General features: G+C 40.8%; 4 protein-coding genes across 4 annotated transcripts; 2 read left to right on the forward strand and 2 right to left on the reverse strand.

Annotated features, from left to right (window-relative positions):
• Positions 1–7,127: 7,127 nt before the first annotated feature.
• MELLADRAFT_61051 (uncharacterized protein) lies at positions 7,128–7,865 on the reverse strand (the record flags this gene model as incomplete). The annotated part of the gene is made up of 2 exons (XM_007407290.1): positions 7,128–7,346; positions 7,461–7,865. The coding sequence occupies 2 exons, from the start codon at positions 7,863–7,865 to the stop codon at positions 7,128–7,130; spliced, it is 624 nt and encodes a 207-aa protein (XP_007407352.1).
• Positions 7,866–9,924: 2,059 nt separating this feature from the next.
• MELLADRAFT_104055 (uncharacterized protein) lies at positions 9,925–11,126 on the forward strand (the record flags this gene model as incomplete). Its single annotated transcript, XM_007407053.1, has 2 exons — positions 9,925–9,928; positions 10,318–11,126. The coding sequence occupies 2 exons, from the start codon at positions 9,925–9,927 to the stop codon at positions 11,124–11,126; spliced, it is 813 nt and encodes a 270-aa protein (XP_007407115.1).
• An 11,404-nt stretch (positions 11,127–22,530) lies between these two features.
• MELLADRAFT_34473 (protein phosphatase 4) lies at positions 22,531–24,042 on the forward strand (the record flags this gene model as incomplete). Its single annotated transcript, XM_007407054.1, has 5 exons — positions 22,531–22,707; positions 22,937–23,027; positions 23,138–23,424; positions 23,537–23,802; positions 23,913–24,042. 5 exons carry the CDS (start codon positions 22,531–22,533, stop codon positions 24,040–24,042), a joined length of 951 nt encoding a protein of 316 aa, XP_007407116.1.
• Positions 24,043–25,108: 1,066 nt separating this feature from the next.
• MELLADRAFT_104057 (uncharacterized protein) lies at positions 25,109–26,206 on the reverse strand (the record flags this gene model as incomplete). The annotated part of the gene is made up of 6 exons (XM_007407289.1): positions 25,109–25,186; positions 25,282–25,555; positions 25,655–25,699; positions 25,813–25,894; positions 25,966–26,035; positions 26,129–26,206. 6 exons carry the CDS (start codon positions 26,204–26,206, stop codon positions 25,109–25,111), a joined length of 627 nt encoding a protein of 208 aa, XP_007407351.1.
• Between the last annotated feature and the right edge of the window lie 1,065 nt (positions 26,207–27,271).

Genomic DNA, 27,271 nt, shown 5'->3' on the forward strand with positions numbered 1-27,271 from the left:
TACGTAAGATTCAATGAGTTGATATACTCCACCACAGTCTTTGATAGGTTGCACAACATCTCTTCTGCCCAACTTTTGAAAACAACACCAAGTTTGCTATGGTGATCAGGAAAGTTTTGAAGGACTTGAATCAAAGAATTCTGAACAAATTGGGTTTCCAGGAGATTTTGTAAACTTGGGTCCCATGTGAGCATCTGCCAAGGGTAGGAAACTCTCTCTTTGGAAGTCATAAATTCTCATGTTGATTTGAAGTTTTGGAGATGGACTATATATGTATACTATCAATCCAAAACTCAAATAGCTCCTTCTGGTCTTCAGGTGACCAATCTCTTGTCAACTTTATGCCATAAGGTCCCAGGCGTTCTTGCATTACGACAAAGTCTGAGAGCTCTCTGACAACCATTCATCTCTTTGTAAGAAAATTTTCACACATTTCAATAAACACCTGGTTCTTCACTCACCTTCCTGGTTGAAGTTTCCTGATTAGCTTTACAAGTTCTCTTTGATATAAGGACTTTGTTTGCTTTAACTCCTTTTTCCAAAGGGATATGTATGCTTGCTCTTGAACACAAGGTTTCAGTATGTCACTGATTTTGACAAGCTCACCCCAAACAACAAGTATAAAACTGAGGGGTGCATTGTAAATCTTGATCATTTGGTTCAAAGTCTGAAAGAGTGTAATCTGGATACCATTATTCCTGATAACTGGTCTCCCTTCAATTTCCTCGAAAATAATGAGGATCCTTTCAGCCCAAGTTTGTTGGTTGGATAGCAGTAGTTTTTCTAGGTGAGAAATCAGCACTGGATATCTGTTTTTGTAAATAACAGCTCCATTGCCTTCAAAGTTCAGTCACATATAGATTTGAGGGATATTAGTAGTTGAATATTATAGATGAGACACCATATTGATCACTGACTTTGTTTCCAGAACATGCTAATGGTTTCTGATGGTGTGATTGGGGGTTCTATTTTGGGTTGCTGTGTGGCAGTTTTTTCCTTGGTGGGTGACTGGTGAGCCCTAATATCTGGCACTAATTGTTTTGTGATAACTGGACGCAGAGGGGAGATTGTGTGCAGTCAAATATATGTCATCATCAAATTTTCAGCTCTTTGAAATCAAGTCTTTTTATGATTTGTCACCAACATTCTCGTACTGGATCAGAGTGACTTGCACTAATGCCTTCCTCCATCTCCAAACCTAGATTTGGAAGCCCATGGACCATGAGTTGGCATTGACTGAAAATACCAATCATGATGTACCAGTAGCTCTGCTTCATTTTGTTGATTTTGAGTAAAAATTCAAGTGAGTTATTTTATGGTACTTATGAAATGGGTGAGGAGATGAAGACTTTGAGATTTCAGACTGCTGATCAAGTTTCAGGAGTATTTGTGGAGAATAAGCTAATCTTGATTCAAATAATATAATAGTTCATCATACATCTGATTGTACTATTCTTCACTCAGAATATGAAGTACTATCAAAGATTCTGGACATGTTATGAATTCTCAATTCAATTGATAATCCTATTATTAAAACTTTATCAGTTCAAAATATAGATAAATGTCATCTCCTAATTCTGCTACTGTGTATGTAGATGAGCTGAAACATGCTATGCATACATATTACATAGGATCAGACCATCCATCACAGACTTTTGGAATGTTAAATTCAAGGGTAATTTTTTTGCCACACATGAATATTAAATTTCATATCTTTGCCCCTTTGAATTTTCAAATGTGACCCTCAAATTTGGATTTTGATTCAAAACTTTAAAGCATAAAATCCTGGTGCTGCATCTGTACAACTCCATGTGAATTCCTTTGCAACTTGACCTCTTGATTTGTTCAATCTCAAAATGGGTTTGTGAAAGATGCCATGTGAATAAAAAAACTTGCTTGTTGATGTTAATCATGATAGTAGCAATGTGAGATTGATACCACATGGAAGGTTCTTTTTCAAATTAGTCACATTTGATACTTTGCTTCCAGCTCATAACTTTGTGAGGGAACTTGGAGCAAAAACCACACTATCACAGGTAGCTCATTTCAGTTTCCCTACACTTGACTTTATTCAGAGCTCACATCATCTGGCTCTGAGTGAAGTCTATCTTGGCACTTCTATGGGTTTTCCAGTGTGCACACCCACTTGGTTTCTTTGCAGTACATATGTTTCAGTAACACTACTAGAATAAGTAACTTCCCCGCCAAAAAATGGTTACATCCAATGCATCAAATAATGGAAAATGCTGATTAAATGCTGAATAATGCTGATCTAATGCTAATTCAATAAATTTTTAATCACCTGTTGCTCTAAATGTAATCAATTTCCCATGTGAACATCACTTTATCAAAGTACTTTGTGTTGTCAGTGTATGCATACATCCTGGGACATCATTTGATAGTTTGTATTTTCATCTATCAATGATGGATGAAACAGATCAATGTGATCATTCACCTATCTTTCTGTCTTCTCCCAAATGTGCTTTGTGTGGAATGATTTGAAGAACTTGCAAATCATGATTGTGAAAACCAATTCTTGTAATCAAAAGTAGAAATCTACATTAAAATTGAAAGGTATTTATTATGACAATGAGTTGGATAAAACAATTATAGAAAAACACTAGCGGTGTACAAACCTACGACCCAACTTGAAAACCCATGAGAAAAACCCATGAAAACCCAACTTCTTTTTGGGTTTTTTTCATGGGTTTTTTCTGATGGGTTGAAATTGGGTAAATCTGATCACCCGTTTGTTGAAAAAAAAATAGTTGAGTTCGATATGGACTCAACTACCCCTTCCTTGCCGACGCAAGATGTCCAAACTGTCCAAACCCTTCCCCAAAACAGTCCCACTTCCACACCAACTCCGTCTCTGTCGAACTCTGTTCAGAACCCTTCAAGTTCTTTTGGCGCAAACACAGCGGAATCCAGCCCTAATTCCACTTCAACCCCTTTCGTCATCCCAACTCTTTCACCAGCAGATTGGGCACGTCTTCAACAAGTCATCAACTCATCTGATCCACCAGCCAACCAGCCTACACCTTCCATTTCTATCATGGATCCTTCTGACCCACCTAAGAAGCCACGAGGTCGACCTCGAAAAACGCCAGCACCACCTTCTCAGAAGCCTCCCCGAAAATCAAAAGCCAAGCAAGTGTCTCCACCCCAGTCTGATACTCAGAACGATACGACACTAGATTCTCAAGATAATACTCAGAATGATCATGATGAAGACTCAGATGTCACCAAGCGTCGAAAATGCTGGTTCACCCCTGAAAGCGATGGTAAATCGGACATCGACCTCATTGCTGAATGGTGCAGTAATTTTGAGAACTACAACGAATGGCGAACACAACAGAAGAGTGTTGTTCGTGATTGAGTTGCTGCTTTCCTTGTTTCACAGGGGCATGCAGACAGAGGAGGGCGTGAGTGTGAAAAAAAGGTAAGTCTGCTGCCTTTATGTAGCTTTTTCGATCTGTCTTAACTTTTCATTTGGATATGTAGATTGGAACGCTTGTGCAGTGGTTCCACGACGCAAATAAACTCCGAACCGCGACAGGGGAAGGCAATCAAGATGCTGATGTCGAGTTCAACGTGTCAAAGGAGGAGCTCGCGGCATTCAAATGGAATAAGAGGAGAGTAAAGAAAGGCGAAGAAGAAGAAGGGGGAAGTCTTGAAGGTAAGTGTGTCTGTGAATCCTTGTTTCATTCAGACTGACCAAGTACCTTTGTACAATAGTCAGAATACTACGTAGATGCCCATGGTACGAGGAGCTGGAGCCTGTACTCCGAGATAGACCATCTGCTAGCCCTTTAGCCTCTAGAGACTCGATAGGCGACCAAGTAGAAGGTTCAACTTCGATGTTGAACAAAGACGAACAACTTCAAAGCCCTATCGAAGACACTTTGCCTGACACGTGGGAAGATACACCACCACGCCATCAGCTTGAAGACATTCTTCCAGCGTCCCAAGAATCTGCCCCATCCAGCCTTCCTCAAGCCTCTCAAACCACCAAACATTCTCGTCCGGTCACCCCTAGTAATCCACCTAGCAAGCGTATCCGAGGGAATACTAAAGATATTCCTTTCTCTATTGGCACCAAAGAGTCACCTAATTACTCTTCTGATTTTATGTCTGCACTGAATCGCCTCCCCACCAAAGAAGATCGAGAAGCGAGCGAAGCTCGCGCTAATGAATCCCAAGAGCGAATTAGCACCAACTTCACCAAGGAGATGTCTAACATGATGAAGAGTAGTCGAGCTACAGAACTGGCCTCAAAAGAAAACGTCGAAATCTCCAAACTGAATGTCGAGCTGCGAATTGCTCGTGGGAAGATGGTGGTGGACTTAATCCGAGACAACGTAGACCCAGCGATGGCTGAGGCCTTGGCTTTGCGTGCGATACCAGATGTCAAGCCATCTCAAACATCCATACCTGATGCCGAGCCCTCTGGAACAGCCTCTCGATCTGACTAACCTCTCTACATCAAAGGAATAACACGATCGATTCAATTTTTTCATGTCCATGTCCTGCTATTGATCTTGAACTCAACATAAAACATTAAATTTAGGAAATTCAAACAAGGGCTGTATCTGTTATATGCGGCTTCGCTATCTGATGTATGGTGGGTTAAAACAATTATAAATTTTATAATATAAAGTTGTATGTCTCTTATTATCAAAAGTAAACTGTGCGTTTTGCAATTGATTTCTCTTTGAGTGTTTGGCTCAAAAATTAAAAAGTTGTTTTAAATTGAAAAAAAAGGATGCTGTGTGTTTTGTGATCGATTTCTCTTTGAGTCTTTGGCTCAAAAATTCGAAAGTTGTTTTAAAATTTAAAAAAGGATGTGTTTTGTTATATGTTTCTCTCTGGCTGTTCGCTTGGTTTCAAACTCTTCAAAATGCAAAAATTGAAACTGATTTTGCTTCAAAAGAAATCAGGACTTCATTCACTTGCATCATTTTGATGAGACCTATAAGAGTAAGATATCATTTGATTACAAAAAAGATATCCATCAAATCACAAAGAACTCCTCTAAATGAACTTGACAATCTTTGAGTATACAACCGTGTAGAACTTCTTAAAGAACTTTGAGATACAAATCAAACATAACCTTTATCGGTACAGAAAGCACGAAACAAACAATTGCGGCGTGAATTGCCCAAAGAGTCCAAATAAGCAAGCCTTTGGGCTTGGGTTGCAGTGTCGTCCATCGCTTCCGAGTTACTGGTTGTGGAGATTCCAAACATCGCCGAACCATCCACAATGAGGAAGTTGTGGATGACGACACATGCGGAAATCCAGTCACATACATATTGGGCATCTTTCGAGTTGCCCATCGATAGTCGCAGCTCGTGAAGGGACCCGAATCGCATCTGTAACATTCCATTGCAATGTTCTGATGTGATTCGGATTTTGGAAATCGAGCTGTTGAAGTGAGTTTGGGCAGCTGAAAGCGGGCCAGATCGCGATTGTTTGAATACTGGGACGATGTTTTCCACCGAAGCATAGCCAGAATCGGCAACGATGTACTCTCCCTCTGAAAAGAAAGACGAGATTTCCTGATAGAACTAAAGCATAGAGAATCAGGTCGGATGCAGAGAAGAAGATTCAATTGAGGAAAATGACTTACTCGAGTTGACTTCAACACTCGTTGATCGTGGGCACTACCACACCAACCATGGTGAGCGTACAGTATCTTTCGATTATCATCACATATTATTAATGAGTTCAAAGCATAGATTGACTTCCGGGTGTAGTAATCCTCCTTGTTTTTGGAGGGAGCGTAGGCTAAAGGTACTAAGGTTCCATCGATAAAACCGATGCAATCTTTGAACCAAGAAGTTGTACCGATATGTTGCTTGATTACAGCTCGTTCATGGGCATTTGGCCATCGTACAAATTCTGGCTCAAGCTCGAGAATAGCGTGGATACAGCGTTTCGTATAATTTTCAACACTTCCCTCTTGCCAAAATCAAGAACCAAGCGTCAGTCCTAAATCATTCGAGATCGTTACAGCAGAAAGTTCCTGCATACCTGACACGTAAAATGTCTTTGCCTTCATACTACATGATCCTCCATTTCCGTATAAGCCTAAATTAGCCATAGCCACTAACAGCTGCCACTGGACCGGTGCCTGATTGCAAGACGAGTTATTGTGAAAGATAGGACACCATCCGATTCGGTGGAGAAGCTTGGTAAAGGCATCCTTCGACATGCGTGCCTAACACAGTTTGAAAAGGAAGATGATCAGATTTTAAAATCACAGAGATGTATATACTTAACTCGAGCTTACAGCCATGAACCATGTGCGATCAGTCTCATCAAACCAAGATTGAAAAGCTCGAGCCTTCTCACTAATACGAGGCCGGCGAAGTCTAGGTAGTGGGTATCTTCTCCTTTTGGCTTCTTCCCGTATCATCAATAGCACTCCTAAAATTGATTCTTCCTCTTCTAATCTTCGCTTCTGTCGTTGGATGTAGGCACGCTGGTTCATAGATGATATCATCATGACTGTGTAAGCAAAAATGATAAGTCGTTCTTCAAATCCAATATTATCGTCTGGATTGCTGTCGTCGTCAGATTTCATGAAGGACACCATTACCAGACAAGCAATTGAAGTTTGAAGGAAACTGGAGTTAGTGGAGTTAGTGGTTGTGGTGACAAGAAGAGATATGTGAAGTAAGATTAAAGCGTTGAGTGACGACAGGAGCTGCCTACGGCCTGAGACTCTGGGCATGTTTCAGGATGTGATGGGTGTTGGGGCATTCAAACCAGTCCGGGGTGACCCAACTTGAAAACCCATGAAAAAAACCCAAAAAGAAGTTGGGTTTTCATGGGTTTTTCTCATGGGTTTTCAAGTTGGGTCGTAGGTTTGTACACCGCTACTATTGTAAACATGAAAACAATTTATTTCAAAGTCTATCAAAGATACTATTGAATTTGAGATGAATTGTATTGGAAGGGAAAATCAAGTTTCAAACTTTCATTAAGCACTTTAAATCTACATCATCAAAATCATAACTATCTGTACTACCTTTTCCTGAATCTTCAAAATCTTACAATGCTTCTACTACATTTGAATGGTTTGTTTCATTATAAAATTTGAAAATAGATTGATTTTTTTCTCAAGTTTGAATAGGGTTAGATTCAATATGAAATCTTGAATGTGATTGATTCTTAAGTGAAATAGTACTTTGAGATCTAGTGGTTAAAGTTAAAAACATTCTATCTGATTCATTATCACTGAATTTCTCACTAAAATCAAATTCGGAATTATAATCTTTGATTCTTTTGGCTTCACGTTTACCAGCACGAACTTGAAGGCAATGAATGACTGTGAGAATCTATTTTTATAATTTCAAAACAATCAATTTGAAAAACACGATTTACTCAGTCAGTCTAATGGGATAAAAGAAAATTGGTTCAAGTCTGAATGGAAACCTCAAGACGTTACTCACGGTAAAAAATATGCCAAGTACACCCATCACACAAGCAATAACGATCCCTGCAGAACCAGGTTGGTAGTATTGAGCTCCCATGATGTTAGGAGGTGGACCAGATGAGTTTTGGTTTCCAGTTGTAGGGGTAGCCAAAGGTTTTGATAAAGATGTGATCGTAGCTCGAAAGCTGGAGAGAGTGTTAGTGGATGCATTGACTGAATGAGTAAAGCTGTGAAGATCAGAATTCAAAAATTCGCCTGAAGTGATGAAAGTTGAAGGAGCTGGAGTGGGAAGGGAATGAGGCGATGGACTAGTAATGGTGTGCGTTCCTTTAGGATTCGTGTTTGATGGACTATAATTTCCTGGTAGTCTTGAATGAATCACTTCAAAAGGATGTGAAATACGATCAGGATTGGCTGTCATGGTAAATGATCCTGAGAAGTGGAGGGACGATGCTATCGACTTCGAAGTTCCAATCAAGCTTGAGCTAAGTATAAAAGGAAATCATGCAGTATGAAGAAACTGTGAGGTACATGGTACTGAATCGTGGTGGAAGGAGCTAGCTGCTCTGGTAAGCGTAGACTTGAGCTAGATAGATCAAGTAGGTAAATCAAACGAAAAAATCCTCCAAAGAAGTGTTGTATTTGAAACCATACCCGTTCCCAATATGTGCATTTGGTATTTTCATCGTTCCCAATCAGTTAACATGTTCGCAGAACATTACCAAATTATGAGTCATGTTATGGAACAATCTAACTTAACTAAGTCCCTCCGAGGCTCGACACCTGTCAATCAACAAGTTGAATCAGGATGTCTTCACCGGAGGGACTTACATGTAAACTCGACTTTTTGGCCTGAGGGGTAAGGATTTCTTTGCAGAGGAATTCTTGAATGTCTCTTCCCCATGAGCATACCGGGGTTTTTTTTACCGCGCTTCACTGAGATATGCGTTAACACTCCCTGCAAAGTGTACAAGTCAAATGATCCAATTTCCTTGGTTGCTCACCGAGCTACATAATTTGCTATTTTGTGATTTTCACCGGTAGCTCACATGTAGCTCTGTTAAGTCAAGGACTTATTTCCAAGAACCACCCAGCTACATGCAAGCTACATGTGAGCTACATGCGAAAATGTCAAAATAGAAAAATATGTAGCTCAGTGAGCAACCGAGGATCTCGATGATTCTACTTGTACATTATGCAGCAAGGGTCAATGCCTATGCTCACAATGCGCGGTAAAAAGATCGTTGGTGAGCTCACAGAAAAGGGGAAAACAAGAATCCCCCTGCAAAGAAATCCTTACCCCTCAGGCCAAAAAGTCGAGTTTACATGTAAGTCCCTCCGGTGAAGACATCCTGATTCAACTTGTTGATTGACAGGTGTCGAGCCTCGGAGGGACTTAGTTAAGTTAGTGGAACAATCTACGTTCGCCATTTTCATATTTTCAAATACTTACTTTTGTTTATTGAAAGTCGCGCTCTGTTTGGTGCTGTGTGTTTTCTCTTTTTGAATTTCTTTCGTCAAAGTTATTTCACTTTATATCTTTTTGGTTCTTTTTATCTCTCTAGACACTTAAATTGTTTTACTATAAATCACATAGCAACCTTTGGATCACCGCGACACCCATCTCGTAGATAGTAATTAACATCAGGAGGTGACGGCGAGCTAGCTAAAGCTTAAAGTTGAATGATCTATGAATGATTGAAGTGTAAAATGTCAATTTAGGAATCTCCTATAGTCTTGTGTTGTGTTGCTATCAACGAGTACAAACCTGTGTTGATCTTGTTTAGATATTGCTCATGTCTTACTAAATCTTACAATTTCTTTGTGTACTAATTTTTTTGTTTATTTGTTTTGCTCCCATTTGTGTTGTTTGTGTTGCTGCATTAAAGACACTTAGCTCTCAAATTTTCACAAGAATAATAAATTCAATCATTGGAATGGACGTGTGAGTTGAAGGTGGTACTAGTTGGTAGCGCGTAAAGGCGAGGAATTGATTGGGTTTAGTCCATCTCTAAAGTACACCCTAAACTCATGAAATCCTAATGGGGACATCATGATCTCCTACCTTTATTTTCCTGGAGCTTGATAAGCTTTAATGAGATTACCATCATCCCTGTTAGTATTATTAGAAAACCATCAAATCAGCTCATCCGTTACAAAGATGATCTTCCTGACTTAGTGAAGTTCAAATCAAAAAATGGAGAATAAAAAGGCCCCCTTCTCTCTGACATGCCCGCTGGCTAGATAAAGATCTATTTAGTCAAGCTGATGATTCAATGACGAGAAAAATCTTAATATCACGAGCCACACCACAGTCAAAAAGACGCGCAACATTTCCTGCCACAAGAATAGGCATGGAACATAAGCCTGATCTTCATTCCTCAAATACCAAGCATCAGTTGATTGCTTCTGATTCCCGATTAAAGCAAGCACCACTGTTGATGCAATTTGAATGACAAAAGTTCAAATGAAACAGCAGCATGGGTAGGCGAAGGAATTTATGGGTTTGAGAGTTTCTGTCTTTTACCACGAATTAGCAACTAGTCACGTGACCCGGTCCGTGACTGCGCAAGCACTCGTCCAAATTTCAAAATCTCATTCTCCTAACTTTTTCATACTCTCGAATCGGCCTTTTTAACGCGATAACTGTCGACATGGAGCTTGACGACGCGCCGGATACGGGCCAAGAGAAGCAGGATGTTCCAAAGAACATTTCTGCAACTCGAGACGCGTCCAACGCGTTTATCAACCCAGTCGGTCCCCAGGAACAGCCGAAATGGACTGGAACGACGCCCCCTCCCAAAACAATCCCTCCTCTCAAATTCGACAAATCTAGTATTTGTCAAGGTGTTTCTCAATCCCTCTCGATCCAGTCAGCGGACTTAGGACGGACACTCCTGGCACAATCGCAACAGACCAAGTGTCTGCGTTAACGGGGAGTCCTAGGACGAACCGCCTGCATGATCTTTTCCCAGGAGGAGCAGAAGCTCGATCTCTCAAAGAGATGGTTAGCAAACTCCTGGAAGTCGTCAAAGCCGGATTACCGCTTGCGAACAAATCAAAAATGGCGCAGAAAACATCGATTGATGTTGGAACTGCAGCAGACATCCTAGTTTTAACAGGAGCTGTGTACGATCAAGTCATGCTCGAGGATGCTCGTCGTAGCTTTACGACCCCAGCAGCTCTTGCTGGGTCTGAGCCAAAGAGTCGCCCCATTATATTCAAGGGAAAGGCAACCGACGACACATTAGCGGCGCTATCCGAGCAAATGGCCTACTTGACATCGGCAGTAGAAAACCTACAGCCAAAACAACCACAAAAGAAAGGACTCACGGTCCCTTCTTATGCATTAGCTGCATCCAAACATGCACCCAACACCACAACTGCTAGCCAAAACACAAATCAGGCTAGAACACAAACACCAAAGATGGCTTCAAAAGTCAGACCGACAAACATGATAACATTAGTGCATGAACCGGGGTCGGAGATTTCCCACCCAGGCCTGTCCAATGCAAACCTCATCAATAAGCTTAATCTGGTATTTAGAGCCTTCAAAATTAAGGTCAAACCCGACGATGAAAATTTTATTGAAATCAAAAGTGTGCGACGCCATCCATCGAACGATATTGATATATACTTTGAAACGGCTACACTTGCTACAAAGGTCAAAGAATTCTCCTGAACATGGATCCAATCGTTCTCAAGTACAATGAAAATGAAAGAATCTCGACATGAGATCATAGTGAATGGAATACCAACTACCTTTGATCCAAACGTCCAAGACCATGTCGAGGAGCTCCAGATTTGCAACGGAGAACTGCTCAAAGACATGCTGTTTGTACGATGGCTGAACCCCAAAATCCTAGATGACCCTGCCAAACGGCATTCATCAATATTGATAGGCTTAAAAAGCGACGAACAGGTACAAAAATGTGTCTCCAACAAGATATGGCATGGAAGGGGTAAACACCTTACCACACGAAGCGGCCCACCTCCACGTAGGTGCTACAACTGCCAAAAGACAGGCCACACTGCTCCATCTTGCCCGCTAGATCCTCTTTGTCCTTTCTGTGGAGATAAGCACCATTCGCACTGTTGCCCCAAAAAGGGGAAAACAGATATGAAATGCACTGCATGTGCCAGAAAGAAGTTGAAGCTTGAGCCGTTAACTAACCTCAAGACATTCCTTTCATCCAATCCGGCGGATTTGATTCACCACCCTTTTAGCCCAGGCTGCCCGACGAGAATACACTGGGAAAATGTAGTACAACCCAAGCGGATCTCCTAAGATCATCATCGTAGAAAACAACGATATGAACGAATCTAAATGATAGATTCTGCATGTGCATTAACACTGCATTTTTCTGCATTGATGCTGCATTTTTTTTCATTAATGGTGCATTAATGGTGCATTTTTATGCATTAACATAGCATTTTTAATTATTTTTGACATTAATTCTAATCATTTTGCATAGCCGAAAAATACTACATCTGTGCAGTGATAGCAGCTAGTCTTCCACCTCACAACCCAAGCGGATCTCCTAAGATCATCATCGTAGAAAACAACGATATGAACGAATCTAAATGATAGAACAACGCTTGAAAGAACTTTTGAACGCGCAAGACACGTCAACAATCTTACAGCTAAATTGTCACCGATCACCACATGTAATGCATTCACTCTTTAATCATGAAATCACTAATAAATTCTCTATCTTAGCACTTCAAGAACCACATGTAAATAGAATCGACTACCTTCCATCAAACCAGACAAACTGGACTCTTATCAGCCCAACCCCAGCCGCAAAAAACGAAGAATCACGCCCTAGAGCATGCCTATATATCCGAAAAGACCTCGAGGCATCCCTAAACCCAATCTTCTCACCATCACGAGACATAGCAACATGTACACTAACGATTAATGAATTCACCTTCCTCATCTCAAATGTTTACAATCAACCAGAGACATTCAAGGGGTTTGAGGCATGGGACGAACTTATGACGGGCTGTTATGATCCGTAGATGTCACGAGATCAGTACTTACATGTCATGGGTCGCGAGAATATCTCCGTCCCACAGTTGTACAGCGTTGAGCTTTTTCCCTCATACTGCAATCTTAGTTATCATCGCAAGAGTTCTGTTGCACTCTGTATAGTGCTGTCCGTAACATATTGCAGTATCTTTAAATCCCAAGAACTCAAGAAGATCTCAAACTTAATCTGAAGAAAGAAGAACGGTACAGATTGAATTAATTGAAACGTTAAAGTTAAAAAAAGTGAAGATCCTTGTGGAGAAGATCGACCAAACTTAAAGTACCCCGCAAGAAAGACACCAAGATACCGACATTCACAGTCGGCGAAGAAGAACAGGACAGCGAAGACTTTCGATCTGCGATTAGTCTAGAGATGTCTGAAGAAGCACAAGTGCCAAATATCGCACTACTTGTGCAGCAGGTGGCCGACCTAAACACCCGGCTTACAAATGAAACGAATCTACGCCAAGCCGCCGAACTCAGCAGGCAACAAGCAGAACTTCGATTAACTCAATTGGAGGCCAACTCGGCTGCCCAAACTGCTCAGAACCCGGCCCATCCACCTAATGTACAACCCACCTACGTACCAGTCCCACCGGCTCATAAGACACCAAAAGTAGCAACACCTGATAAATTTACCGGCACCGTTGGACTGTTAGCTGAAGGATTCATTAGTCAAATCACGCAATGTTTCCCACCGATAAATCTAAAGTCACTTTCGCTCTTTCTTACTTATCTGGAGAAGCGCTACGATGGGCCCAACCTACCTTAGGACTTGTTCTGAACCCAGAGACAGCAGACACAGTTACTTTCGAAAACTTTGTAAAGGCATTTAAAGGCGTATTCTTCGACCCCATGAGAAAGACTAGAGCTGAAAAAGAACTACGAGCATTGAAACAAACTGGAACGGTAGCTGATTATTCAATTAAATTCAATCAATGGGCTGCAGCCACGAAATGGGAAGTACCAATTCTTATTAGTCAGTATAAGCAAGGTTTGAAATTAGAAATTAGAATGGGAATGCTACAGAAGACATTCGAAGGTTTAGAAGATATCACAAATTTAGCAGCTGAAATTGACAATGAAATTCATGGTGAACGGATGGTGATTCATAATTCAAGTACAACACGTAACACCCCTGCTAGAGACCCGGACGCAATGGACCTATCAGCCGCACGGTTCCCTATTTCTGGCGAAGAGTATAGAAGAAGGGGTGAAGCGGGAGAATGTTATAAGTGTGGAGGAACAAATCATTACGCTAGAAACTGTGGAAAATTTAAGAAGTGGAAAGGAAAAGGGAAGAGTAGAGTAGCTGAATTAGAAGCAAGATTAGCTGAATTTGAAAGTAGGGGTAGTAGTAGTGGTGGAAATTCTCATGGTGAAGGAAGTGAAGCAGATCTGTCAAAAAATGGAGACGCTCGAGAGTGATGGATGTGTCCCACTCGAGCGTATTAGAGAGGAAAAAGGACTTATTTATGGTTGATGCTGGAAAACTTATTTGCAATTCAAATGATCCGCGTTTATTCGCCCCCATAACTTTGTCCGATCCCTTGTGCCCCACATCCAAAACTAATGCCAAAGCCTTGATAGACTGCGGTGCTACTCATGAAGTTCTCGGTGAGAGCTATGTTCGCAAACACCAAATCAAAACCAACCCCCTACCCGAAGCTAAAGATGTTTCAGGATTCGACGGAAAGAACCGAAAAATCACTGAAGACGCAAAATTATGCATTGATGATGAGAAAGTGCCTTCAAGATTCATTGTAACCAAACTCAAGGATTCATATGAAGCGATCCTCGGTATGCCTTGGATCAAACGAAACGGCAACAAGATCGACTGGAAGAAAGGAACCTTCAAGGAGATTCAAGATATTGCAACCGTCAAAGCGGTTTCGTCCGATCTGAAAAAACCCCAAGTCGAAATGGAGACAGTGGTTGGGGACGCTAAGAATCGTGACGAGGGGGTGTGTATCCATAGTGGTACTCTAGCACCCCCGCAATGTGAGTTCGATACTTACATTCCAGACCCACATGTTGAAACAGTTTGCAAGCTTAATGGCCCTATGAATAGCTCTAATGACAGTGACGGATCCACGGAATCATCGGCGCCGAAAACACCTTCTGGAGACCTGAGAGAGGTGATACGGGAGGACGCTAGGCAAGCTGATGAGGGGGTGTGTATTCCAAGGAGTACATTAACGCCCCCACAATGTGAGTTCGATACGTCAATTCATACCCTGTCTAATGAATCAGCTGGCGAGCTTGTACCTCTCCTGGATAACTGTAGAAATTCGATTTCAGCAGCAAAGGTGTCATGGTCGACGTCAGCCCGCATCGCCGCCGAAGCCAAGGCAAAGACTCAAGAGAAGAAAGTGGATGAATTGGTTCCCACACGCTATCACAAATACCTGCACCTCTTTAAGAAATCACAGGCGATGACTCTTCCGCCTCGCCGAAAATATGATTTTAAGGTTAAACTTATCCCAGGAGCCGTACCACAAGCTAGTAGAATAATCCCTCTATCACCAGCCGAGAATGACGTATTGGAGGAGATGATAAAAGAGGGATTGGCTAATAAAACAATAAGACACACGACTTCGCCATGGGCGGCCCCTGTGCTTTTTACGGGGAAAAAAGATGGCAAACTCCGACCATGTTTCGATTATCAAAAATTGAATGCTCTTACGGTTAAGCACAAATACCCGCTACCACTCACGATGGAGTTAGTAGACAGTTTATTGGACGCGAGGAAGTTTACTAAATTAGACTTGAGGAATGCTTATGGTAATCTGAGGGTAGCTGAAGAGGACGAGGATAAATTAGCATTCATTTGTCGATCTGGACAATTTGCACCTCGAACCATGCCGTTTGGGCCGACAGGAGCACCTGGACATTTTCAATATTTTATTCAAGATATCTTATTAGGACATATTGGAAAGGACACGGGTGCATTTTTAGATGATATCATGATTTATACTAAAGTAGGAGTCAATCACGAAGATGTTGTTGAAGAAATATTAAAGATTTTAGAGAAACACCAATTATGGATAAAGCCGGAGAAATGTGAATTTTCAAAGGATGAAGTAGAATATTTAGGACTTCTTATTTCAGAGAACAAAATCCGAATGGACCCGGCCAAAGTCAAGGCGGTGAAGGAATGGCCTGCACCAAAATCTGTCACGGAATTACAACGATTTGTAGGGTTTGCAAATTTCTATCGAAGGTTTATAAATCAATTCTCAAAGACGGCACGACCATTGCATGAACTTACATGTAAGGATGTCAAATTTGAATGGAACAAACGACGAAATAAATCTTTCGAAGATCTTAAAGAAGCTTTCACCACAGCGCCAATTCTACGAATAGCCGACCCCTATAGACCTTTCGTATTGGAGTGTGACTGCTCCGACTTCGCATTAGGGGCAGTGTTATCTCAAACGGCGGAAGATGGCCTATTACACCCAGTAGCTTACTTATCCAGATCCCTAATAGCGGCCGAAAAGAATTACGAAATATTCGATAAGGAGCTATTAGCGGTAGTTGCTTCCTTCAAAGAGTGGAGGCAGTATTTGGAAGGTAATCCAAACCGCCTCGACGTAATTGTGTATACAGATCACAAGAATCTGGAAAGTTTCATGACAAGCAAACAGCTAACTCGAAGACAAGCTAGATGGGCGGAAACGTTAGGAAGTTTTGATTTTCAAATTAGATTCAGACCAGGGAGAGAGGCAACACGACCAGACGCGTTGTCACGAAGACCGGATTTAGCGCCTTCACAGGAAGAAAAACTCACGTTCGGACAGATGCTGAAGCCTAACAACATTGTCGAGGATACATTCTTACCAGAAGTAGACTGTGTAGAGGCCTGGTTTGAAGATGAATTGATTGAAAATGAGAAGGCAGATGAATGGTTTGAAGCAGATGTATTAAATCATGAAGTAGCAAGTCCAATTGAATCAGATACTACAATTATAGAGAAAATTCGTCAAGCCTCAACAGAAGACCATCAGATAAGCGAAATCATCAATGCTGTAAGAAAACCTATATCTAAGAAGGCGCAAGGGTGGACGGAAGAATATTCAGTGGAGGACGGTGTGTTATATATCAACAATTGTGTAATGGTGCCAGAGAACAACAGCATCAAGACTGAGATCGTCAAAAGTCGACACGACAGCCCAATGGCAGGTCACCCAGGTCGCGCAAAAACTCTGAGTCTGGTGAGGAGGAATTACAGATGGAAAGGTATGAAGTCATTCATAAACCGCTACGTAGATGGGTGTGAATCGTGTCAGAGAGTCAAGTCTTCAAATCAAAAAGCTTTTGGTCAATTGAAGCCATTACCAATTCCAGCCGGTCCTTGGACAGACATTTCATACGATCTCATTACGGAATTACCTGAATCAAATGGTAAGACTTGTATACTAACGGTTGTAGACAGGTTAACGAAGATGGCACACTTCATCCCGTGCACCAATACCACTTCAGCAGAAGATTTGGCGGACCTGATGTTAAGGAACGTGTGGAGGTTGCATGGAACGCCTAAAACGGTAGTATCTGACCGGGGAGGGATATTCATATCACAAATTACCACATCACTATATAAACAATTGGGCATTAAGTCAACACCGTCAACAGCTTATCACCCGGAGACGGACGGTCAATCTGAGATAGTAAACAAGGTAGTAGAAGGGTATCTGCGCCATTTCACTAGTTATAAACAAGATGATTGGGAGCCGCTGTTGGCTATGGCTGAATTTGCGTATAATAACAATACCCACAGTTCCACAGGAGTTTCGCCGTTCATGGCAAACTATGGCTACGATCCGACGTACACCACGACGCCGTCAATTAATCAGCGCATTCCGGCTGTAGAAGAACGAATTAAACAAATTCAAGAAGTTCAAGCGGAGATTAAAGAAAGTTTAGCGCAAGCACAAGAATCAATGAAATATTTCTACGACAGGAACAAGAGGAAAGCACCTAGCTGGAAGATTGGATCTAAGGTTTGGCTAAATAGTAAAAACATCTCAACCACGAGGCCAAGCGCAAAAATGGATCACAGATGGCTAGGGCCCTTTAAAATCATTAAATGCATTTCAGAAGTAGCTTACGAGCTTGAATTACCCCTCAGTATGCACAGGTTACACCCGGTATTCCATATTTCAAGATTAAGAGAGTATAAAGCTGATACAATAGCAGGACGCAAACAACCGCCACCACCACCAATTGAATTAGACGGAGAAGAAGAGTACGAAGTTGAATCTATTCTAGATAGAAGAACAAGAAGAAAGACTGAAGAATTTTTAGTTAGTTGGAAAGGTTATGGGAGAGAACATGATTCATGGGAACCGTTAAGAAATTTGAAAAACGCAAAAGAGTTAGTAGAAGCATTTAAAATTAAATATCCAGAGGCAGCAAAAAACTATAGGACACGGAGAAGGATGTGAGGGCCAAGCTTTTTCCCAAGTGGTTTTTTAACGCTGGTCCGTGGGAAGGGCGCAGGGCAATTCATTATAAGCCTGGGCGTTAAAAGGGGGATACTGTTATGATCCGTAGATGTCACGAGATCAGTACTTACATGTCACGGGTCGCGAGAATATCTCCGTCCCACAGTTGTACAGCGTTGAGCTTTTTCCCTCATACTGCAATCTTAGTTATCATCGCAAGAGTTCTGTTGCACTCTGTATAGTGCTGTCCGTAACACGGGCCTTCCTCTATCCCTTCAACTTATGCCCACGATTGTTGTCACAGACTCCAATCTCCACTCACCAGCCTGGAATCCGCTACACAACAACACGAACGATAAGAAAGCCGAAGACCTCATTGACTTAATGTCAAAATGGGATCTTCAACTTCGATCACCCACAGGAGAGCCCACTTATGGTTTGAGATCCACAACCACAAGGGGCACCACCATCGATCTGGTGTGGGTCAATGAACAGCTTGAAAATGTTATCCGAGCCTGCTTCGTCGACTCAGAAGACATCACTAATCATTTTTCAGACCATCAATCGCTAATCACCTCATTCGCGACAAGGACTCACAAACAACCAACCAACCAACAAACAACATTGAGGAAGAAAAATTGGAACCAGGTAGAGACACCCACTATGCTCACGGAACTGATGTCTACCCTTCCCCAAATCACACGTCTTACCACACAGGACGAAATCAATAATTTCAACAGAAACCTGAGGAACGCCATTACCTCAGCGTTGAACAATAATTCGCCAAATAAGGCTCCACCAGGTAAACATAAACACTGGTGGCGACCTGAGATCCTGGACCCTCTCAGGAAGAATGCTCAGAAATTAAACCGACAATTCAAAGCCAACAAATCAGAGGAAAACAAAACCAAATACCGAAAAGCCCGAAACGAGTTCAACCAGAAGGTAGACAAATTGAAGGAAGACAGCTGGAAGACTTACCTGTCAACTTTAACTCACGAAACATTGTTCCAGGCCAAACGGTTTGCATCAGGACGAAAAGCATCACAACTAGTGAACACATTGATCTCAAAAGATGGTAGGACGTGCTCCACCAACACGGAAAAAGCTGACTTACTATTCCACACAACTTGTATAGCAACAGCGCCATGTAGAATGAACCAGTCGGACATTATTCAGATCCCTCTTGAAACAGAAACCCGACCAACAGACCCAGTAATGCCGGATTTCTTCACCTACCTAACAGAAGAGAATCTCAAAGCAGTTGTATCAAGCATACCGCCTCTCAAAGCCCCCGGAGCAGATATGCTCCAGAACTGGGTTTGGAAGAAAGTATGGCCTCGAGTTAAAAATCACGTAAGGTCTTTGTTCCTACAAATTACAGAGACAGGGCTTATTCCACAGGATTGGAAGCATGCACGAACAATAATGATCCCCAAGCCAGGTAAACCTGACTACACGGCAGCCTCGGCATATCGCCCGATATCCTTGTTACTCACCTTAAGCAAAATATACGAGAAACTCTTAACTAAACACCTATCAGAACAAGTCGAAAAAAGAAAACTCCTCAGTGAAGGTCACTACGGTGGTCGACCTAACAAGTCGGGACATGAAGCATTAACTCACCTAGTTTCATGGATCAAGAAAGAATGGAGCAAAGGATGTATAGTCGGCGCTCTCTTTGCTGATGTAAAGTCCGCTTTTCCCTCTGTACATCATCCAAGACTACTAAACATCCTTGAGAAAAAAGGCTTTCATAGTCAGACAATCAACCTCCTCCACAACTTTTTAAACAATCGACATACAACACTCTCATTCAACGGATTTGAATCACAACCATATGAACTGACCCACGGTTTACCTCAAGGTTCACCCCTTTCGCCATTATTATACCTCTTATATAACAACTCACTGCTAGAAATTACAGACAACATCGACACAGCAACTACATTAGGATTCATCGACGACGTGGTGCTCCTAACCACGGCGCCGGACAGACATCAATTGAAATCTCGAATGCAGACACTGGCGTTCAGACAAAACGAGTGGGCCAAAGACCACGGCGCCATTTTTGACGTCAAAAAAACATTCTGGGTTATCTTTAATCCGAAAGACACTGAAGAACCACCTACAATAAACTTTGTTGATAGGAAGAACATCCTACCGGAAAGGAAGGCAAAATGGCTGGGCATTGAAATTGACGATAAACTTACCTTTTCACAGCACCGAAATGCAGTCATCGCAAAAGGCCGGCAGCGCGCAGGTTTCCTCACAACACTGTCAAAATCTGAGTGGGGCATATCCCCCAAGCTCATGAACATCCTAATCACGACAACGATCCACACCGCGCTGGACTATGGCGTGGCAGCGTGGATGTCTTTTGAGCCGCAAGATTACTTCATCAAGAACCTCAGCACGATTGACAACACATGTGCCAGAGCAGCACTCGGAGCATTACCCTCAACACCAACCATTTTCCTGACTCACGACTCGAACCTCACACCGCCGAAGATCAGGTTACAAAGTAAAATCCTGAATTTCATGGCAAACGCACTAACAAAACCCAAACATTCTCCTATCTACAGGTTTGTCAAGCAGGCGCAAAACTCAAAACCAAGAAGTCACCACAACCCTTTCCATCGTTTCTTTCAACACCCAGTTAGTGAGGAATTGGCGGAGTACATTCAGCAAATACCGTTAGACCCAACAGATATCCTAACACGACCCTCCAACTATACCACCATCATTCAAGAAAGCGAAAGTCTGGCAAAAAGAGAAGCCAATAGTCTCTCTTCTACATTAGAACACGTAGTAATATTTACTGACGGTTCTAGAATACCAACGTGCACCACAGCAGCTGCTGCGTGGTGCAAGAACACTAACAAATACCTATCCAAGCATCTAGGTACAGCACGCACCCACGGTATCTACCAGGCAGAATATCGGGGGGTTCAACTGGGCCTATCGATGGCCCTTCACACGGCATCAATACACACTCGACGTACAACAATACTGCTAGACAACCAGAGCGTCATTCTGGATCTCCGATCGAACAAATTACCAATCACAACATTAGACGATCGAAAGGAAACCTACAAGTTGATGATGTACCTACACAAGTCTTTCCCCGATATGCGCATCACTATTAGGTGGTGCCCAGGTCATGCGGGGGTCCATGGTAACAAAATTGTGGATAAGTTCGCAAACAGCAAAGCTAACACTAAATTACCCAGCACTTTTCAGCCCAGCCCAAACGCCTCAAGCTTCATTACGGCCATTAAGGAATGGCGAACCAAAAACTCCGAGATAATCAAAGCCGACGACCTCAAAAGATTAGGACACAAACCTCAACAGAAGAAACACCTCAAGTACTTATCAGACCTTAAAAAACACTCAATCACGGCCATCACACAACTCAGGTCAGGCCATATCCCACTTAACCATTACTTAACTAAATTCGGACAGCGTGGAGATCCCAGCTGTGAATGCCAGGAAGGCATAGAAACGGTGGAACACTTCCTTCTTACATGCAACAGATTTGAGCAAGAACGAAAGAAACTTGAAGAAAACCTCAAAGAACTAAACTTACCAATAAATACATCAATACTTAACAAACCGGTGGCTTTTGAAGCCATAGCTCAATACTGTGACAGCACCTGGAGGTTGAAAAACCGATGGAGTTGGGCAAAAATTGCAGTCGAAAAAATGCCAGACCATAGGCAACCACCCCAGGATTAGTATCCTTTATCTTCCCTATTTTAAACACATCCTTTAGCGCAACAAAATGTCATACCAAATCCTCCATATTGTATACTAGTTGAAACAGCCAACGGCAACCTTTCCCCCTGACACAGCCAGAGGGGGTTTTACCGGTGCTGGAAATTATGCAGTGTCTAATAGCCTAACGGCTCTAAAGACACTTACAGCCATTCCGATATTGCTTGTCGCACCCTTTTGAAAAGAAAAAGTTTGTGAGCTCGAAACCTAAGTTTTAACCGGTTAAAACCTGAAGCTTGGCTGTATTGCCTTGAATTACAGCTGAGTTTGAAGTTTTATCGAGTAAAAACTTAGGTTTCAACTTTTTCTTTTTCAAAACGGAGCGACAAGCAATATCGGAATGGCTGTAAAGCAATAAATTAAAAAAAAAAAAAAAATGGGTTTGAAGCGACGCGGCCCCGAGCCCCGATCGAACGGGGTGATACAGGTTGTGACTTGCAAGCTGGCTTCAAGTGACTGTGACAGTTCACTCACCATTTTCATTTTTTGATCATCAAGACCATCAACCACCGAGCAAGACCAGCACTGACAAGAACCAACCACTCTGATCGCAACCTCTAACCTCAATTCAAACTCAAGTACGCTGAAGTTGATTCTCGATTCGATACCCAATTCTTCAAACTACTGGCCTTACTCGATTCTGGATACCCTTTCAAAATACGACTCAACACTTTTCGATCACGAACTTTAGTTTAGGTGAAAACCACTAAAGATAACAGATGTCTTCGCATTCAGCGGGATCTGATCTAGATCAGTCAGTCCTCAAAATAACACATCTTCCTTCCAACGTTCTATTCTCATATGCCTGCAATTAATCAAAAACAGATAGAATGGTGCTTACTTACTTGCAGCTTATCTTACCTTTCCTTCTTGTTTTGATTAGACAGATTGAACAACTCAAAAGATGTGAAACGATCAGTGAAGCACAAGTCAAAGAACTTTGTTTAAAAGCAAGAGAGATTTTAGTAGAAGAAGCCAATGTTCAATGGATAGATTCACCCGTCACGGTACGCCTCAAGCAATCATCCTTCTCAAAACATTTACTCTTTCTTAGTGATCCTAGAGTGAGGATTATCAAAAGACAGATCTAGTGACTTGTCAAGCCCCCTCGTCTCGAAAAATAAAACAGATCTTCCATCACTTCGCCTGACTCAATTTACCTATCGCACCTTTCGTTTCGGAAGTCAATTGTCTAATGGTGATCTTTATATTACAATTCAATTGTGAACCTGTTAGATATGTGGTGATATTCACGGTCAATTCATGGATCTCAAAGAACTCTTTCGGGTGGGCGGTTGGTGTCCAGATACAAACTATCTTTTTATGGGTTGGTACTTTTTTTTCTTCTTCGACCAATCATCTCACATCAATCGATTTCCCTGAAATCTTGAGTTGACAATTTCGTTTTTTCTTCTTCTGGTGAATTCACAAAACAAGGTGATTTTGTTGATCGAGGGTTTTATTCAGTTGAAACTTTTTTACTTCTTTTAGCATTCAAAGTAAGATATCCAGATCGAATCACACTTATCAGAGGTAATCATGAATCACGTCAGATCACTCAAGTCTATGGTTTTTATGATGAATGTATGAGGAAATATGGTTCTACTTCAGTTTGGAGATATTGTTGTGAAGTGTTTGATTATTTAAGTTTAGGTGCATTAGTAGATGGTAGAGTGTTTTGTGTGCATGGTGGATTGAGTCCTAATGTACATCAAATTGATCAGGTATGCAGAATTGATTTCCGTAGTTTTTTTCCTTCTGACACCTCAGATTCAACATATAGCTTACAATTTTTGGCTGCTTTGTTTTGACATGAATGATGATGGGGCATTTAAGATTAAATTGATAGATAGGAAACAGGAAGTTCCTCATGATGGCGCAATGTGTGATTTACTTTGGTCAGATCCGGATGATATAGATGGATGGGGAGTAAGTCCTAGAGGAGCAGGTTATTTATTTGGTGGAGATATTGTAAAGGCATTTAGTCATGAAAACGATTTAGATTTAATTGCAAGGGCTCATCAGTTAGTTATGGAAGGTTATAAGCTAATGTTTGATGATTGTCTTGTCACCGTTTGGAGCGCTCCAAATTATTGTTATCGGTAAGTTAAGCTTTCCTTGGTTCAAGAGGCGGAAAGTGAATCATGAAGATAAGAACTGATCAACTTGCTATTCTGTGACATTTATTTTTCATGATATGATATTTTTATAGTTGTGGAAATGTAGCATCTATACTTCAACTTGATGACCAGCTTAATTCAACTTATAAAGTCTTTGATGCAGCACCTCAAGATTCAAAAAGCGTACCAGCCAAAACAGCTAGTTTGAATTACTTTCTGTAACCTTAGCAAAAGAAAAATATAGAGAACAAAACATATGGATCTTTGTTTTTTTTGTACTGTTGATTTGATTTGTGTGGTGTTGTGTGTGTTTTTATGAGTGTGTGGTATCATTAAATATACAAAAATTCCTTAAAGGATAAAAATCAATCAAGGATAGCTTTCATTTGTTTTCCTCAAGAGCTTTTGCTATTCATGATCGTGAAGGGTATTTATTGTGTGGGGAGTGTCCTACTGTTTTGTTCAGGTTGTTGGCCAACTGTACATCAAGCTTTGAACAGTTCTTTCGCATTTGCCAAGCATCATCCAGTCAGACCTCATTTTATCTCTCGTGTCCATTCAATTGACCAAGAGTCATCGATACCTTTCCCATTCTTCAGATCATATGTCGAAGTAAAGAAGCCATCCCACATGAAACTACCATACTACTGTGAATATGTAGCAGAAGATAAGAATTCCAATTAATTATTTCAACCAGATACCCAAAACAAAAAGTATATATGTATGTACACCACCATTAAATAATCATACAACAATTTAATCGCAAGAATGAAACACAAAAGACTATCAAAGTTAGAAATTCAAAAAAAGGAAAATTAAGTATATGGGAAAAAAATCTTTTTACAACAACGTTCTAACCAAATGAGATTCTGATAAAATCAAATGAATCAATTATTAAAGAAAGCAAAAACAGATGAAGTGAATGGTTAGAACCACGAAGGATGACGATGATGAGAGTAAGAAGATCAAGAACAGAAATTAAAAATCTTTTTACAACAACGTTTTAACCAAATGATGTTCTGACAAAATCGAATGAGTAATTTATTAAAGAAAGACAAAGACGAAGTGAATTGTAAGAACCGCGATTCCGAGAGGATGATGATAGGAGAGGAAGATCGAGAACAAAATTATGTTCTTCAATGGTTTAAAAGTTGATTTGTTTTTATCTCTTGAATCATCAGTTTAAAGAAAATAGTTGATTAACACAAGCTTTTTTCCGTTCGATTGTGTTGAAAATGTCATGGAGGTTGAATTGAAGATGACGTGAGTGTTGAAAGAGAATCATGTTTCAACGATTACCACGTTCATTAAGATAATCTTCCCATTTAAGTTCATAATAAACTTGATGTTTAGACAAAAAATAAAGCTAAAGAAAAAGAAAAAGGAAAAGATCGATGAGAAAGACTACTACTTTATGAATCCCTTGATGATATATAAGATAAGAAAAAACTTCATACTAACTTGAATAAGAGCCATCACCATCCAACCCATAGCCATCACACCAACTTGAGCCCAAGCAAAATAATCACAAACTGTCATAGCAGCTTGTACAGCAGAACTTGTACCATTCTTGGTTAATGTTTGTTTTGATTTGGTATTGAAAGTCGGATCTACTGGAAAATGATAAACTTTCATACATTGTGAAGTTGAGACTTCATGTTTTGATGATGAAAGGATGATGACTCCTAATGACATGATAAAAAGAATGGCTAAGATATACATGGTAAAGTTTTTACTATAGAAATTTAATAGAATCGATTTGATTAGTTTCTTTGAAGAAAAAAAAATACGGTTTGGTTCTAAGATTTAAATGTGAAATTGATCAAAGACTTACAAATGTCGAAAATATTGAACTCGATTTGTTTCAACACAAACAATGCTAAAATCGAAAAAACTCATAATGGACTTCAGTAATCGAATCTCAAGACCTTGACCATTTCATTTTCATATCCACCTAACCTAAAAACCAAGATTTATGAAAGAAAACCTTACCCATAGATATGTAGTAGAGCCACAATGGCATATAATGCTCCAAATGCATAAGCAGCAATGATAGGTTGAACGAGTGCAAGGACTAAATCAAAAGAAAATCAGATTAATTGATTGGATTTGATGTTTTGTAAGATTGATTTTATTGAAACTTACTCTTGGGACCAACGAATGACATACAAGATGAAAAAGCAGCTAGAAAGCAATTTAAATAAAGAATTGACATCTGTTCAAGAAATCAAAAAATCAATTATTTCAATCTCTTTTTGTAAATGAACGCAAGGAAGGATAAGGATGATGATGATGATGGTAAACTTACAATACCCCCTTGAAACAAAGGCACAGCTAAACAACAAGTCCTGCCTTGTTTGTAAAAGTCACGAATATCTGAGACCATGATTGTAGAGGTATTTGATTTGATGATTTGAATGAAATGTAAACAACTTGAGATTTTGATGAGGATTTATGTAAAGGAATCAAATGAATTGATTACGATTGATAGAGGGTTTGAAGCGACTATGGTTGATTGGTTGAACTTGAGGGTTTGAGATTTGTTTCGAAAGACAAAGGCCGAGTTGAAAGCTTGTATTGATAGACACTAAGGTATACAAGATCAAAGTTAAAGGGTGGTGTTCTGGTAATCGATGCCACGGTATATCAGATCCCTTGATGATTTCACCGCATGTCTCTGTTCAAGAATGTTGAGAAAGAAGTGCTGATATGGAAGTTGACGTATATGCTGAAGTATGATGAGTCCTGATGATTCGCTGCAGTATTATGAAAAGAGCTCGAATGGCGTGATTGAGGAAAAGCGAACTGGTTGTATTTAATGATATGCACAATATGTACTTCAGAGCTCTCTAGACTCTCACGCTCTTCATAGACATCCTTCTGTAAACGTGGGAATAAACTCAATCAATTTGAAATTTTTATTTACTCCGAGTCTTGAGGAGATTGTAAAAAACCAAAACTCTTGACCTATCGACTTGAAGGAAATGATGAACGATCTGATCTTGGGATGCGAAGGGATTCAAAAACGCAACAAAGACCATAACAAATCAGGTGAAGGAGACCGATAAGGGCTGACAAGGGGAAGTGAGATCTGGATTTACCTAGAATCTCACCGAAGTGAGCAATTTGGTACAATCTCCTTCGCTACCGTTCATCATTTCCAAAGACCATCAACATCCACCAGCGCAACTTCAACTTCTGGGCTCATGTATGGACGTGAACGATGTGTGTTTCCGTCCTGAACAAATCGTCGTCATCTGATTCAATCCCTTTAATGATGGGATGTCACTTCTTGAATCTCAATGTGAATCTGCATATCAAAAAGAAGTCTATGCTATCATCAGCTAGCAACAAGCAGCTGGGCTACATGGTACTGCTGCCTTTGTAGAGCCAAGAGTATGTGTTTCGGACCAAGAAGTTGACTTTCTTTGCTTTGCGACCAACCTCGGCG

Source organism: Melampsora larici-populina, assembly GCF_000204055.1.
Source record: "Melampsora larici-populina 98AG31 unplaced genomic scaffold MELLAscaffold_8, whole genome shotgun sequence".
Classification (NCBI taxonomy): domain Eukaryota; kingdom Fungi; phylum Basidiomycota; class Pucciniomycetes; order Pucciniales; family Melampsoraceae; genus Melampsora; species Melampsora laricis-populina.